General features: G+C 46.2%; 1 protein-coding gene across 50 annotated transcripts in view; it reads right to left on the reverse strand.

Moving 5' to 3' along the window:
- Positions 1-14,652, reverse strand: part of NEDD4L (NEDD4 like E3 ubiquitin protein ligase) — a 368,857-nt gene that overhangs the window by 10,729 nt on the left and 343,476 nt on the right. For all 50 annotated transcript variants that reach the window (XM_074022439.1, XM_015439728.4, XM_074022435.1 and 47 more), the window contains 5 exons: positions 8,103-8,176; positions 5,835-5,895; positions 3,935-3,994; positions 2,226-2,333; positions 372-468 (listed from right to left, as the gene is read on the reverse strand). In XM_074022439.1, the coding sequence (XP_073878540.1) occupies positions 372-468; positions 2,226-2,333; positions 3,935-3,994; positions 5,835-5,895; positions 8,103-8,176 (400 nt within the window). The remainder of the gene's footprint in view (positions 1-371; positions 469-2,225; positions 2,334-3,934; positions 3,995-5,834; positions 5,896-8,102; positions 8,177-14,652) is intronic.

Consider the following 14,652-nt stretch of genomic DNA (forward strand, 5'->3'; position numbering starts at 1 on the left):
ATCTATAGTAAACATGGAAAAATTCTGCCTACTGGAGGTGACTTCATAGATCAGTTTACACCATATAAATGACCCTGCAAACCCTAGTGTCTAATGATTTTCTAAAAAACTAAACCAGGAAAAAAAAAAAGAGCAGCCTTATGGATCTCTTCACAAACCGCCCCCCAATCCCTCGAGGTAGAAGCACCATGTTGTCTATATAAAGTACAGCTAACAGCACTTTAACTGAACTTTCATGCAACCTCTGCATGGCACACTGTCCTGAAACTTAGCTTTCTGCAGAGGCCTGGGCAGCAGGGTTCTTGGGCCAGAGTTCACGCCTGGCTGGAAATTCCCAGGAGGACAACAGAACCTAATGGTATCCTGCTCACCATAAAGTTCGGCAAATCCATTCATAGGTACTCGCGATGTCCCTGTGACAAACTGCAGTAACCGGATACGCTTTTCGGCGTCCATGAGTAGCACAGCCTATGAACAGAGGCAGAAGCTCGTTATATCCCCCACGTGACCCATGGCACATGCTGCTGTCATGCAGGCAGGCAGAACTTAATCTTATTTATACTGTAATGTAAGACCTAGACAGTTGACACTGAAAACTGAGTAGTTTTTTTTATGGCCACAATATGAGCCGGCCTCTCTAATCTAAGAGACTGAGTGATCACAACGTCCATCTCTTTCTTCTTCTGCCAATAGGCCAAAATAAACGATATAAAAAGCAAACGCTCTGATGGCACCGAGCTCATGTTTCTGTGTTCGAGGCTTACCAGTTCCCCCTAAGCCAATGATAAATATACAGTATTTAAGATTTGTCATCACAAGGGGAAGCCAGGTTATGAGATGGGATTTCAGACTGTAGACATGTTCCCTAGAAGACATCATTTTATCAAATGAAAAAAAAAAAAAAGCCAAACAAAACAAAACAAAAAAACAAAGGCAAAGATGGGGTTCTAAAACAATCTGTGTATCTTACATAACTGCATTATTACAGGAATCCAGGTGGCTTTACTGGTAATGTCACTGGGACCATTTAAAACAAGCCAAGTGAGACCTGGACTAGGATTTGAAGACTCTGCATTTTTTTTTTTTTTTTTTTTTGACACGAGTCTCGCTTTGTCGCGCAGGCTGGAATGCAGTGGTGCGATCTCGGCTCACTGCAAGCTCCGCCTCCCGGGTTCATGCCATTCTCCTGCCTCAGCCTCCTGAGTAGCTGGGACTACAGGTGCCCGCCACCGCGCCCGGCTAATTTTTTGTATTTTTTAGTAGAGACGGGGTTTCACTGTGTTAGCCAGGATGGTCTCGATCTCCTGACCTCGTGATCCACCCACCTCGGCCTCCCAAAGTGCTGGGATTATAGGCCTGAGCCACCACGCCCAGGACTCTGCTTTTTTCATCTCTATTCCTGCTGGCATTTGAAATAGTAGTAATAGGCATTTAGAAATGTGAAAAAGGCTGGGAATGGTGGCTCACGCCTGTAATCCCAGCACTTTGAGGGGCCGAGGTAGGAGGACTGCTTAAGCCCAAGAATTTGAAACCAGCCTGGGCAACATAGTGAGACCCTATCTTTAAAAAATAAAAAAAAAAAAATAAAAGAAATTTGAAAAAGTTAAATGATTCCTTTTTGGGTGAAGTAAATAATCAGTCTTTTTGGGGGTAACTGTTCTTTTTTTAAGTTTGTTTACTGCATCTCCCTTGGACTTGGACTCATCCATTCCTATTTTACTTCCCTCCTAAGCTGAACAGGATACAAACACTGGCCCTAAGATAATAAATCAAAGTTGTGTTATCTTTGGTTGAAAGATACACAGATCAAAATATTTGTTGGAATGTATTTTAAAAATTGAGAGAATGACTTCTTAACAGAAAGTGGCACTTTGCAAAGCCAACCCTGAAGCCTGTTTCTGCCCTGAGGAGCCCCCCATTTCTATTTACACTTTGGAGGACCAGTCCCTCAAATAAAAGTCACTTTCACGAGGTGGTCAAGGAAGGCCAGTGTGCTTTTGCAGTGACCAACTTCATTCAAGTCTAGCTGTCTGCTCCAGTTACAGAGGAGCTGCCACGGGGCTGCTGGCTCAGTTTGCCTCTTCCCTCCCCCAGCAGTCCAAGCTCTAACAGACTCCAAAGCCAGCATCAGTCCTGAAGTCAGACCACACGGAGGGCACCACACAGCTCTCAATCCTGCCTCAGGTGGAGGACAAGGGGCAGGGTCAGGCCCTGGAGTTCGTTACCTTCCAGAACCACTGAATGACAGGGTGGTTTGGACAGTAGCCGTTCTTGTAAATAGAATGCTGTCTCCAGTCATTCACGTCCACGTCACCAAGGCCGCACATGAGCAACTAGGAAGAAAATTTACCAGATGTAAAAGCAGGATGTGAAAGCTGCGAGATCACACACTGAGAAATGACCGCCCTCAGTGCCAGCATGTGGTCACTGTGCGGTGAAGGTAAGCTACCAAATCATAACAGAGGAAGGCAGACACCTGTTCCAGGCTCCACCTGCCATAGCGATCACAGAGGCAGCAGTCACGAGGGTGGCTCAATTCGAACCCTGTGCAAGCCACGGTATGTTATATTGGATATAAAAATGCCACAGTCGTCCTCTCTACCCCTCTAGTCTTACACATGGGACCCGTGGATTTTCTCACGCTCCAGCAGCATCTGCGCATTACATGGCTGCTTCTCCTCCTGAGAGGTTATTCCTCTTATCTGAAAGCATCTCCCTACCCACAAAAGAATTAGTGCTTATGACAGCAAGAACTTCTCTCCTCCGGGCTAGTCAATTCCAGTGATGACAAATCACCTCATCTGATCTGTCCAGAGGCCTAAGAACGGCAAACATATGCCAATACTAAGGCATAACTGGGTCTTCGAGTTAGCATTTAGTCTAAGGTTTGCTGTTCTTATTACTCAACTCTCCATCAGGGGAGGTTTCCTGTGGACGAATGGAAGAAATTCCTGCAAAGGTACCAGAATGAAATGGAAACAGAACTAAGCCAGAAGCCTGGAAATACAGTTCCTAGGCCTGACTGTGCCAAAACCTTGCTGGGTAAACCCAGCTGCTCCCTGCCTCACTTTCCCACCTATAAGAGGAAAGGCTTGAGGTATATGATTTCCACAGACATATCGATCTTGAACTTTCCGTTTTGAGATAAAAGTATAGAAAGCCAGTCTACGGAAAACGCTCACTGGATGTGGATGGGGCAAACAGCCAAGTCCCACCAACAGCTTCTCAACAGACACAGTCTTCCTCCTGTTTCTCTCGACACAACAAAGGGCGAGATATTCCTTTGTTTTTAAAATGGCTGTTGCTCATGCTCATCTATGTCACACCAAGAAGCTGAACTAAACAATCATTAAACTACCTTTTGCTACTACCTTGTTGCCTTCTGGTATTTTTCCTCACTCAACATACACCACTTCAAGTTCAACGAGACATCTGTTCTACAGGCCCAAGTAGATGCTTATGGCCACCCTGTGGCCAAGACCCCCATTTGGCTGCCACGGTGGGGGTGGATGGGGATGCAGCAGAGGACACTTGGCCAGTCTGGGAGTGTAAGCAGGTTGCTGCTGTCCAAAGGGCTACTGCAAACCTTGTTTCTACTTGTTGTGGCGATTTGCCTCGCCTGGTGCTAGGGCCATGATCCCAGCTCTGCTCAGTGGTCTCTATTCACCAGGCATGTTCCAGAACCACCCTCTCATGGGCAAGGCAACTACAGTGGATTATTTTTGCTGTTCTTACTCCCACATTGGCAAACAAGCCCCATAAGAGACATGTAATAGAACCACATGGGCAAACAAGCCCCATAAGAGACAGGTAATAGAATTCATCTAAAGTTAACCTCTAGGACATTATGGATCCAAGTATATTAAAATATTACTTGTAATGAGAAATACTTTAAAAAATCCACTTTACATAAAATAATGTTTATAATACAAACCTCCAGCTCATTTTCATCGAAAATTTTAATCAAATCAATAGGAAGCAGTTCTGTGAATCCCTGAAAGAAAAAAAAAAATCATCTTAAACACCTATTGCCTTGAAGAAAAAAAAAACAAATTCACAGGAAAAACAAACTTTTCTCGTAAGCCAGAAAAAAATGCAATCTCTCCTGACGATTCCTACGTCAGAGACAGTATCAAGTAACTATAGTTCCAGTAAAAACAGCACAGTCACTACAAAAGTTTTGAAAAATCATAGAATCTAGAAGATTCGAGTAGTGGAGTAATTTTTGAAACCTGATGAGAATACTGGCTACTGTAGGCAGGTGGATTCCAAAAGCCATTTATAACACTGCTGTGAGTCAGTGCGCCCTAAAATGCACAGGCCACAGATGTGTAAGAGACACACTTAAAAATAACGTCCTGGAGGCATGGAGAAGAAACACAGAGGGAGGCGGGTGATGGGTGCAGACTGTGCGCCCAGAAAACCACGCTCCAGTTCCCAGGTTACCACTAACTATGGCGTGATCTAGGACGAGCTCAGCTCTGCTGGGCCCTGCGCACTGCCAAAGTCGTGTTTCTGAAGGTGTGGACTGCCTGTGGTGGGGCCCAGGAATCTGCTTCCTGGGACTTCTTATCTAAATAAAGAACGAAACCTGACATTCTGCCCCCCCCATTTTAAGTTCCTAAGGCCCTGAGTTGTTTCTGAGTGTGCTGCCCGGGCTTCACTCATCCTGTGTAGGTGCCTGAGTGAAGGGAAATAATCGCCCCAAGAGCTCTGCCTCAGTGCAGAGAACACCAGTCACGTGGACGCGAGGCCGTTTCCTGTGTGATCTCTGAGGTAATGGATACTATCAGATTTAAGAAAGAATTTCACTTTTGGTCCAAGTGGAATACTGTTTAAAATGATGAATCCCTCACCCTCTGCTAGGGGCCTGGGAGCATCCCTGATATTAAAAAGTTGGATCTGGGCAGTGCCTGCTTTGCTCTGTATCAGGGTAAAAGTTGTCATGAGGTGGCTGGATATAAAATAAAAACTAAGCTTAAGAAAATGTGTTTTCCATGTATCTGTATAGAAAATAATCTGCAATGGATTACTAATATAGCCACAAAGAAAAAGGGCAGGGGATTAAAAAAAAAATGCCCAGGGCTGGGCGCGGTGGTTCATGCCGGTAATTCCAGCACTTTGGAAGGCCGAGGTGGGTGGATCATGAGGTCAGGAGATCAAGATCATCCTGGCCAACATGGGGAAACCCTGTCTCTACTAAAAATACAAAAATTAGCCGGGCGTGGTGGCACATGCCTGTAGTCCCAGCTACTCGGGGGCTGACGCAGGAGAACTGCTTGAACCTGGGAGGCAGAGGCTGCAGTGAGCCAAGATCACGCCACTACACTCTCGCCTGGGTGACAGAGCGAGACTCTGTCTCAACAACAACAACAACAACAAAAAACCCAGGCAGCAGTGATCCATGGAGGGTGGTGAGGCACTGCGGGGACTGTGCTTTATCATTCAGCTCTGAGCCCTCGGGCTTCTTGGAACCTGTCACTGCAGCAAAAGACAGCCTTCTCTTGGGTACCACCTGAAACTTCAAGACAATGGTTCTAGATCAAGTTTGTAAAATGTCCTCTTTAAACAGGACAAATATGAAAATAAGAAGTCAAGCAGGAGAACCCGTGAAAAGGAAAAAGAGGTAGCGGCACGGCAGCTGAACACTCTCGTGCTGGAGACTGGCCAGCGGCGTGAGCTGTGCGATCCCAGCCTTCCTGCGGGGTCCCCAGCCTCGCCCCTGTCTCTCAGTGCATGATCAGCTCCACCACACCAGCCAAAGGAGAAGCGCGATCCCCGCTCGACCCAGGACCAGAGGCACACGGCAGAGAACCCTGGCCAGCAAGGCTCACCTCCAAGAAGGCGTTCATCTGCTTCTGGACCCTGTTCACAAATCTCCACTGGATGACTAAGCTGCAGGAGAAAAGAGGACAATATTGAGCCACCTCTGTCATCACTAGCACTCACTGCTTTCTTCACAACAGGGAGTGCTTCTCCTCCACCCGTGACAGCAGAGCAGAGGGGAGGGTCTCCTCTGCGCCCCCACTGTTTAGTTTATTCATGGCTTCTTTCAAGACTCCCTGGAACACCTGTGAAAAACCTAAAATCTCACTGGAGATTTCAAAAGAATAATTAGCTTCCCCCACATCAAGGTTTGGCTGACCTAAACTGCTTTAAATGCTTAACTGCTTTAAAATGCTTTATATGCTTCAACTGCTTTAAAATGTGACAACATAGAGAAAAGGGGAAAGTTCATGGGGTATGAACACACAGGTATATGTGTATAAGATGCACACACCCATCTACATACCACATATATGTATATGTATTTGTAAAGAGTACTCAGGACAATGCATTTAGTTATCTAATATTTCATTCTCGTATCCAATGTGCTAATATTCAACAATAACATACAAGCTTTATCAGCAAAATGATTTGCACTCATAATTTAATGCCAAAATTTAGAAGATGAATGGTAAGACCTCCTTATGCAACTGAAGTTCACCAAAACCAAGTTCCCTGTGACAGTGTTCAATGCACAGCATAACTGATCACAAGGCAAATCTACTCTGGGTGTCATCTGAGGCATTCCATCATTCTGAAGGGCTCTCACCTTTGGAGTGGTACCACTGTAACCATGGTAACGGCCCTGAGGACCAGCCTGCAGCACAACCATTGTGCAGCCTCTCAGGCGGCACCTCCTGGGCTACAGTGATCAGCTCAACAGCATTCTTCTGGCACCAGGGGAGCAGAGGTATCAGGGAGCAGCTGGTGATTTCGATTACACTTTTAAAAGTAAAGCTAGCTGGAACCCTGCCTGGCCCTGACTCCCACTACGTTTGAACCCTAAAAGAACCGCAAAGAATGGTGCAAGACACATACCACACATGTCAGAGTCCTCAGACTTGAGACCTGGGTCACCCTGGGCTAGAATATTTTTTAAATCCCACACAGTCTGTACTTTCTGAAGGAAGACAATGGTGTCTGCCAGGGTGTCATCAGCTAAGATTGTTCAAATTCAGAACAAGCGTGCCAATTAATGTGGCCAGGTAAGAACTGATGTATCTTATTTCTAGCCTATGTATTCAGCATAACTTGAATTTTCCACTCTCACTTTCAACTTGAGAGTGGAAAAAAGTCTGCCTTGTAATAGTTCCAGTCCTCTCTGACTAGAGACTCTAACAGGCTCCGTTTCTTCCTAATTAGGAAGGACAGTAGGTTTTCCTTTGCAGATCACACTGAAAGGTGCTAAGACCCACAGTCAATTCAAGAGCTGTCTGAATTCAAGACCTCTGACCAATTCCAAATGAGAAGAAAGGAGGGAGCCCAGCCTGTTGAAATGAAGCACTGAATGCAAACAAGGAACTCAGGCCACTGCGGCGACCCACAAGGGAGCCACAAACTGCACACTGCAGTGCTCACCTCACCCCTGCACAAGGGGATCTCCTTGGAAGATCCCAGAGTTATGCATTTGAAGCACACATATACACTAAAAAAGAAAATGTAATGTGCCCAACAGAGCAAAAACTTCTGCCTGGTACAAATGTCTTAGAATCACTTAAGAGCTAGACTTCCAAAAGGACTCAACGTTTTGTTCCACTCTGAGACTGAGATTGAATTAAGAATATTACAAATACCAGAAACAATTCCACAGGGTTGCACATGCTGAATTCTTCCTATCCATTTGAATTATTTCTATACATTTCTGTTATGGAAAAGTTGTTGGGAGAGAGACAAAGTATTTTTTCTTCGTTGCTTCCTAATTTTGCTCCGCTGGTCACTGACACCGTGGCCCTCTGTTGCAATTCTAAATCTTAGTTGATATCCACATATTCCAAAAGAGTATCTGCCATATTACTCAATAACATAGACCTTTTCTCCCTCCTCTGCTCCTTTATAGGCAGCTCAATGGAGTCATGATACAAGACAGACTTTCCATCCCATCCCATATTCAACTTCCCATGAGCCCAAGCCAAAAAAGAACTCATATTGTTGAAAACTGACCAATAAACTCATGCCCATAATAAATGCATGAGCTGTTTCAGCAAGGGACAGTGACCAAACATGCTGCTCAATTTATTAAAAAAAAAAAAAAAGGCAGTAAATATGTGTATACGTACTCGATATATTCCCTTTTGTTTTCATTTGTGACCATTATTTCTGACCCATTGGGCTTCAAATCCACTTGATATGTCTGTAATTACAAAGATAAAACAACAATTACTTATCACGAAGTTATCTTGCATATTATTATAGAGTAACAATGTCTTACTATAAAAGGAAGACAACATGTATTCAGAAATATTTCCCAGCAGATGGGCTCTGTGCACAAGAGAATGTCCAATGAGGCTTTCAAATTGCTAGGATGTTACACAGTTAAAGATGCTATCATTAAAGGCGAATTGTTTTATGGTTACTTATGACTTTTAATTATTCTTCATGTATTAGCAATAATGAAGAGCAACATTTTTTCATCTGCTATTCATTTATCAGGACACTAATTATGTTTAATAGAGAAAAGAACAGGGTACACCCATCAAGACTCCAGAAATCCAAATTCTAATGCATTCTGTTTCTGAATATTTTCTAGTTATAAAAAAGGATGCATGGTATTTCTTTCAAAAATGCAAACAGATACTTAAAGACAAGAAAGAAGCTTAAGGATCCAGGCTGAAGAGACAGATTTATCTGGTTTTTGAAGACATTTATTTGCATAGGACGCCTTCTCCTTGCTCATCTGCCCCGAAGCTTCCTCCCTTAGTGCCACCCACCATCATGAATAAAGCAGCTGCAATCAGGGCAGCCCTTTCTCCTATGCTCTGACCCAGATCTAGCTTACCATCATGCCCTATATAGCAGTAACCAGTGTGAGGGAAGGGAGAAAGGCCTATTATTTTAAAATAAATTTTTTTTTCTCATTGTAGAAATTTTGGGGAAAAAAAGGTGGAAAAATATACCACCTACACCTCTCCTACTGAAAGAAAGCCATGCCACTATTTTGGTGGGATTCCCTGTAAGTCTCTTTTCCTCTGCCTGCAGAGTAAACCAAGCAGGGGGAGAGGGTTTTCTAGAGTAAGTGTTAGGGTGGTACCCAGGAGGGATGGAGGTTCCACGCTGTGATAAATGCTGTACTCTGGCAGAGGCTGCCTCCAGGGGTTCCTTGGTCCTGCCACCTGCACCCAGGAGATCCTGAGCCCCTCCGACCCGAGCACTCGCACCTGTGTCTCTCATGCGGCTTCTCCATGCACTGGCTCTTGTTCCCATTCACACTGAGATGGCTTTTCAACGTAAAACACATTCATCATCCATCCAGTCCCTCTACATTCTCTTTTTCTCTTTATTCAGGAAGGAATCTCATTTTTCCACTACACTTTCCATTTCTGCAAAGTCAACTGAAGTCTTCACTGTGCCCAATGTGAATTTTAATCCTGTTGCTGCGTTTCCGGTTTTGCTGACGTCCTTCATTTCTCCATTTCCCTTTCCAGCTGCCATCCTCCCAGTGCATTCCATGTTCTCCCAGGGGTCATCTGCTCCTGCCCCGTACAAGCCGTGTCGGGGATGGAGGATGCCAAACGGTTTCCACTCGGGGGTGGGGTGGGGATGTTTCCACAGTGAAACACCGCAGTTCGTGGCTGTTCTCAGAGGTGCGCGGACAATGCTCATTCATACCTTTTGTTCTACGTGTTAATAACCCAGGTTGGCTTTTCTTTTTTTCCCCATTTATTCCTCCCCAGAAAGCCTTGTTGTTCCTTCAGTAACAGTTTTCTTATCAGATGCACATCAATGACAAGTTAATAAATCCCAGCCCAGGCGTTGCTATTGAGAAGGCTTTTGGTACAGCCCGGCTAGACCCAAGCGGAATCTTTCTCCCACCCTTTCCCCCTGCGCAGGGAAAGGGAGGGAGGTGAAGTACATAAGCATCCACGATCCCTGTAATACACTCCTTCCAGCACTCATCCGGCCCTCTTTCTTTGATCATAGAGCCTTCCTTGGTGTTGCCTGAAAGCTGTGATTTCCAGAGAGCTACTGAATGAGCGGGTCAGCCACAGACAAAGTGGGGAGGGGAGGGCTAAGGAGGAGAACACTCTGCTTCCTCCAAAAGCAGCACCCAAAGAGAAAATAAGCCAGTGTCGCCGAATGCAGGGAACTGGTTCTCACTTTCACTGTGGGAGGGAGTCTAATTGCTTCAATCTTTTTCTGAAGATATTATAATTTGGCAATAGGCATCCCAATTTAAAAACTACATATCCCTTCTCACAGATATCTATCTATCTATCTATCTATCTATCTATCTATCTATCTATCTATCTATCTATCTATCTATATGAGTATTCCACGGTTATACATAATTATATGTTTACATAGAAAATACTGAAATAGCCTAAACGTCTACCAACAGGGCATGGATAAAAATAAACGGCACGTCTACAAAATAAAATTCGCATAGTTATTAGAATGCTATAGACTGATACTTAGTGACATGAAAAGGTATGTGTGATATATTAACTTGAAAATGGTTTTCTGTTCCTGTGTAGTTTGCTGAGAATGATGGCTTCCAGCTTCACTCATAAGTGGGAGTTGAACGATGAGAACTCATGGATACAGGAAGGGGAACATCACACACCGGGGCCTGTCATGGGGTAGAGGGCTAGGGGAGGGATAGCATTAAGAGTTGTCTCAAAAAAAAGAGAAATACCTAATGTAGATGATGGGTTGATGGGTGCAGCAAACCACTATGGCATGTGTATACCTATGTAACAAACCTGCACATTGTGCACATGTATCCCAGAACTTAAAGTATAATAATAAAAATTTTAGGAGACTGAGGTAGGCAGATCACAAGGTCAGGAGTTCAAGACCAGCCTGGCCAACATGGTGAAAACCCATCTTTACTAAAATACAAAAATTAGTTGGGAGTGGTGGCTCACGCCTGTAATCCCAGCTACTCAGGAGGCTCGGGCAGGAGAATCGCTTGAACCCGGGGGGCAGAGGTTGCAGTGAGCCGAGATCATGCCATTGCACTCCAGCCTGGGCAACAGAGCGAGACTCCGTTTCAAAATAATTAATTAATTAATAATAAAGAAAATGTATGCAGCGTAGAATTTCACTTCTGTAAAAAAATCTGTGTTTGTGCTTACAAAGAATAATTCTGGAAAATGTAAATAAAAGTTTTAATCCTGAGTTTTCTTGAGATACTGGGAATAAGTGACATTTATTTATTTTACATATTTTTATTACACTGGCTTTATTTTTTATTTTATTTTATTTTATTTTATTTTTTTGAGACGGAGTCTCGCTCTGTCGCCCAGGCTGGAGTGCAGTGGCCAGATCTCGGCTCACTGCAAGCTCCGCCTCCCGGGTTCATGCCATTCTCCTGCCTCAGCCTCCTGAGTAGCTGGGACTACAGGCGCCCGCCACCGCGCCTGGCTAATTTTTTTGTATTTTTAGTAGAGACGGGGTTTCACCGTGGTCTCGATCTCCTGACCTTGTGATCCGCCCACCTCGGCCTCCCAAAGTGCTGGGGTTACAGGCGTGAGCCACCGCGCCCGGCCTATACTGGCTTTATTTTTAAGGTTAATATTTTATAATCAGATAAACTAGTAATTTTTGAAAGAAACGAAAAAATGGGCCCATACTACCATGCTAAATGAGGTCACAGCAGTAAATCATCCTGTGGGCAGCCGTCAAGTCTCACGGTTGATTCTGACCCTGGGTTTCTCTGTGGGAGAGTGAGGGGAGGGCCCAAGGAGGGCCACAGGACGAAGGGTTTATAATTCTGCTCTCTAAGCTACTAAGTTAGGGGGCAAGTCCCCAGATTTTGGTTCCTCCCGGCTCAACCCCTCAGTGGTACAGAAATGCATCCTTCTAGGGTTTGTTGCAGGTGACACTTTCATGAGTTACAGGCGACACTTTCATTAGAAGCAATGACCACTCTTCAAATTCCACTTTTGAGACCGGCTGTCAGGGGCTGATCGTGAGACCGTCTCCTGCAGTGCAGGTATATCGTCCAGCCCGCTACACTGCCTCACTGCCACTGGCCGGTGCCCCCAAGCCCTTGCTGGTTGGGCACGAGGCTCCATGGGAGTTGGAGAAGCGGGGACCACGCCAAGCCTGTCTGATTCTAACGCTCGCCTCCGGGCACACAGATTCCCCGCGGGCCTCCATTCCTGCCTGACCTTCACTCTAACTACAGCCTGTGTTCTCCTTTTCCCCAAATCTGCCCCTTCTTAATGTCAGCTATTGCCACCATAGGAGGGGAGGGACTGTATGTCATCAGCACCGAATGCCAGGTGGCACCGTGACAGTGTCAGCCGTAAGCAGGAGAAGGCGGGGCAGCGTCACACAGGGGCTGCTTTCCGCCCTGCACATCTCCTACAGGTGCTGCGGCAGCACCCTGGCCGCATCATGAGGGTGGACAGCATCCCGGAGGAGGCAGAGACCCAGCAAGGTGACCAAGGAGAAACACCAAACTGCAGAAGGAGCTGGTGTTGGCACCCAGGGGACCCACTGCCTGGCAAGCAGTCTGCAGAGCCTCCTCTGTGGGGTGGATTCTTGTCACCTTCAGCCACGAAACGCACACCCCGCCCTCCCAGGGCTTTCTGGGCCATCACCCTCCTGTGCCTGGGCTCCTGGAGGACCCCACACAAAGAACATAGTGCCCAGCCACAGCAGGTGCTCAGCAAGGGCTCACGGGAAAACACTGCAGTAGAAAAATTCCTCTTTAAGTCTACTGGCCCCAGCATAAACTTGGCTCTCTTCCTCACAGAGATCAGAGGAACCTCTGGGGGACTCCCTGCCTTTGCCAGTTAACAACCAGATTCCCATACATCTCCCTGACTCTCCATAGATGCTTTGTGCTGCCTGGGAAGCTGCTGAGAAACAGCTTGGATCACATCGAATATGCTGAACTCGGCGGAACAAGGCTTGTCTGCTTGTCAGACTCCATTCTTGGAAACTGAGCACTGCTGGGCAAACTCCCATCGATGGGTGCTCACAAATCCTGCAGGGCATGGCCTCAGGGGCAGTCAGTGCCCTGCACCCCCATCACTCCACCAACTAGGCCTTCCTCATCCTCTCCAGCCTCTCCAGCAGACATCAGCGCAACTACCAACAGCAGGGAGGCAGTGAGTCCCCACCAGCCTTCCGACTTCCCGTCTCCCCAGGTGTCATCCCTCTGTGTCCCTGACTGGCCTGGAGGGGCCGGGGCCTCAGCCCTCCCGGGAGCCACCTCCAGCTCTGGGCTCTTGGTCTGGCTCCTTCTGACTTCAGCCAGGACATGCTCTGCCCTATCCCTCATATTGACCGTTTCTGCCTTGTCACTCACTGCCTCCCGCCAAGTGTTTCTCCACGTTTTAATTCATTATTGCCCCCTAAAAAGCCTTTTTAGATTCTTTCTGCCAATGGCCCATCTCTCTCCATGAAATCTTAACAGAGAGATCCACAGTACACCTGTGGTATGTGCTGTGGCTTTTGGGAGGGCCACAAACCACTTTAATGTCTGAGATGATCTCCTCCAAGAATCCATTTTTGTCCCCTTGGAGTGATCATTCCTATGGAGACTGGCTCAACCTGATCCAGGCCTGATCCTAAAGAACCTTCCTATATGGCTGCTGCCCATGCTTTCCCTCCAACTACTGCACAGCCTCTCGAAACTTCTGGTACCTCTTCAAAACAACCAAATCAGGCCAGGCATGGTGGCTCATACCTATAAGCCCAGCACTTCGGGAGGCTGAGGTTGGCAGATCACTTGAGGCCAGGAGTTCGAGACCAGCCTGGCCAATATGGAGAAGTCCTGTCTCCACTAAAAATACAAAAATTACCTGGGCGTGGTGGCTCACGCCTGTAATCCCAACACTTGGAGAGGCCAAGGCAGGTGGATCACCTGAGGTGAGAAGTTTGAGACCAGTCTGGCCAACATGGTGAAACCCTGTCTACTAAAAATACAAAAATTTGCCGGGCATGATGGCGTGCACCTGTAGTCTCAGCTACTCAGGAGGCTGAGGCATGAGAATTGCTTGAAACCGGGAGGCAGAGGTTGCAGTGAGCCGATATCCTGCCATTGCACTCCAGCCTGGGTGACAGAGCGAGACTGTCTCAAAAAACAAACAAACCCATAACCAAATCAGATGATGTTCTGCTGAACTTGCAATCAAGAATTTTCACTTGTTACAGCCCTAAAAGGGTCCCTCCTCCTGGTGGGGGCGGGTATGTGTGCACAGCAGTGAATGGGGGTATGGTTTATTCTTCCTGCTTGGCACGGGATCATAGTTCAAATGCTGACATTTCTTTAGTGGAAACTTTCATATTAGGCCCTAGAAACCAGCAGTCCCAGATTCTTACCGATCAGAAAGAAAACAAATTGCAAAATAATGGCAACAGCTGCAGCTTCATTACATGAAGGAACAGCTACCAAACTTCATGGTCTGATATTTCTAACTGTGAAATTAAAAAAAAAAAGCTTGAAACACCGTGGAAGGCTGACTGCGTGTCTGTTTCAACCCATAGCAACTGCACTCGCTTTGCCCCACTGTGGAAGCGACTTGACTGTTTGGCATTGGGGAGGAATGGGCTTCCTTCTGGGTCAGAGTCAACAGTTTTGCAGAGGGCCAAAGAAGCGAGAGGCTTGTCCGGGCATCGTGCTAATGCCTAGATTTCCACATCAACAACTAT

This window comes from Macaca fascicularis, chromosome 18, assembly GCF_037993035.2.
Source record: "Macaca fascicularis isolate 582-1 chromosome 18, T2T-MFA8v1.1".
Lineage (NCBI taxonomy): Eukaryota > Metazoa > Chordata > Mammalia > Primates > Cercopithecidae > Macaca > Macaca fascicularis.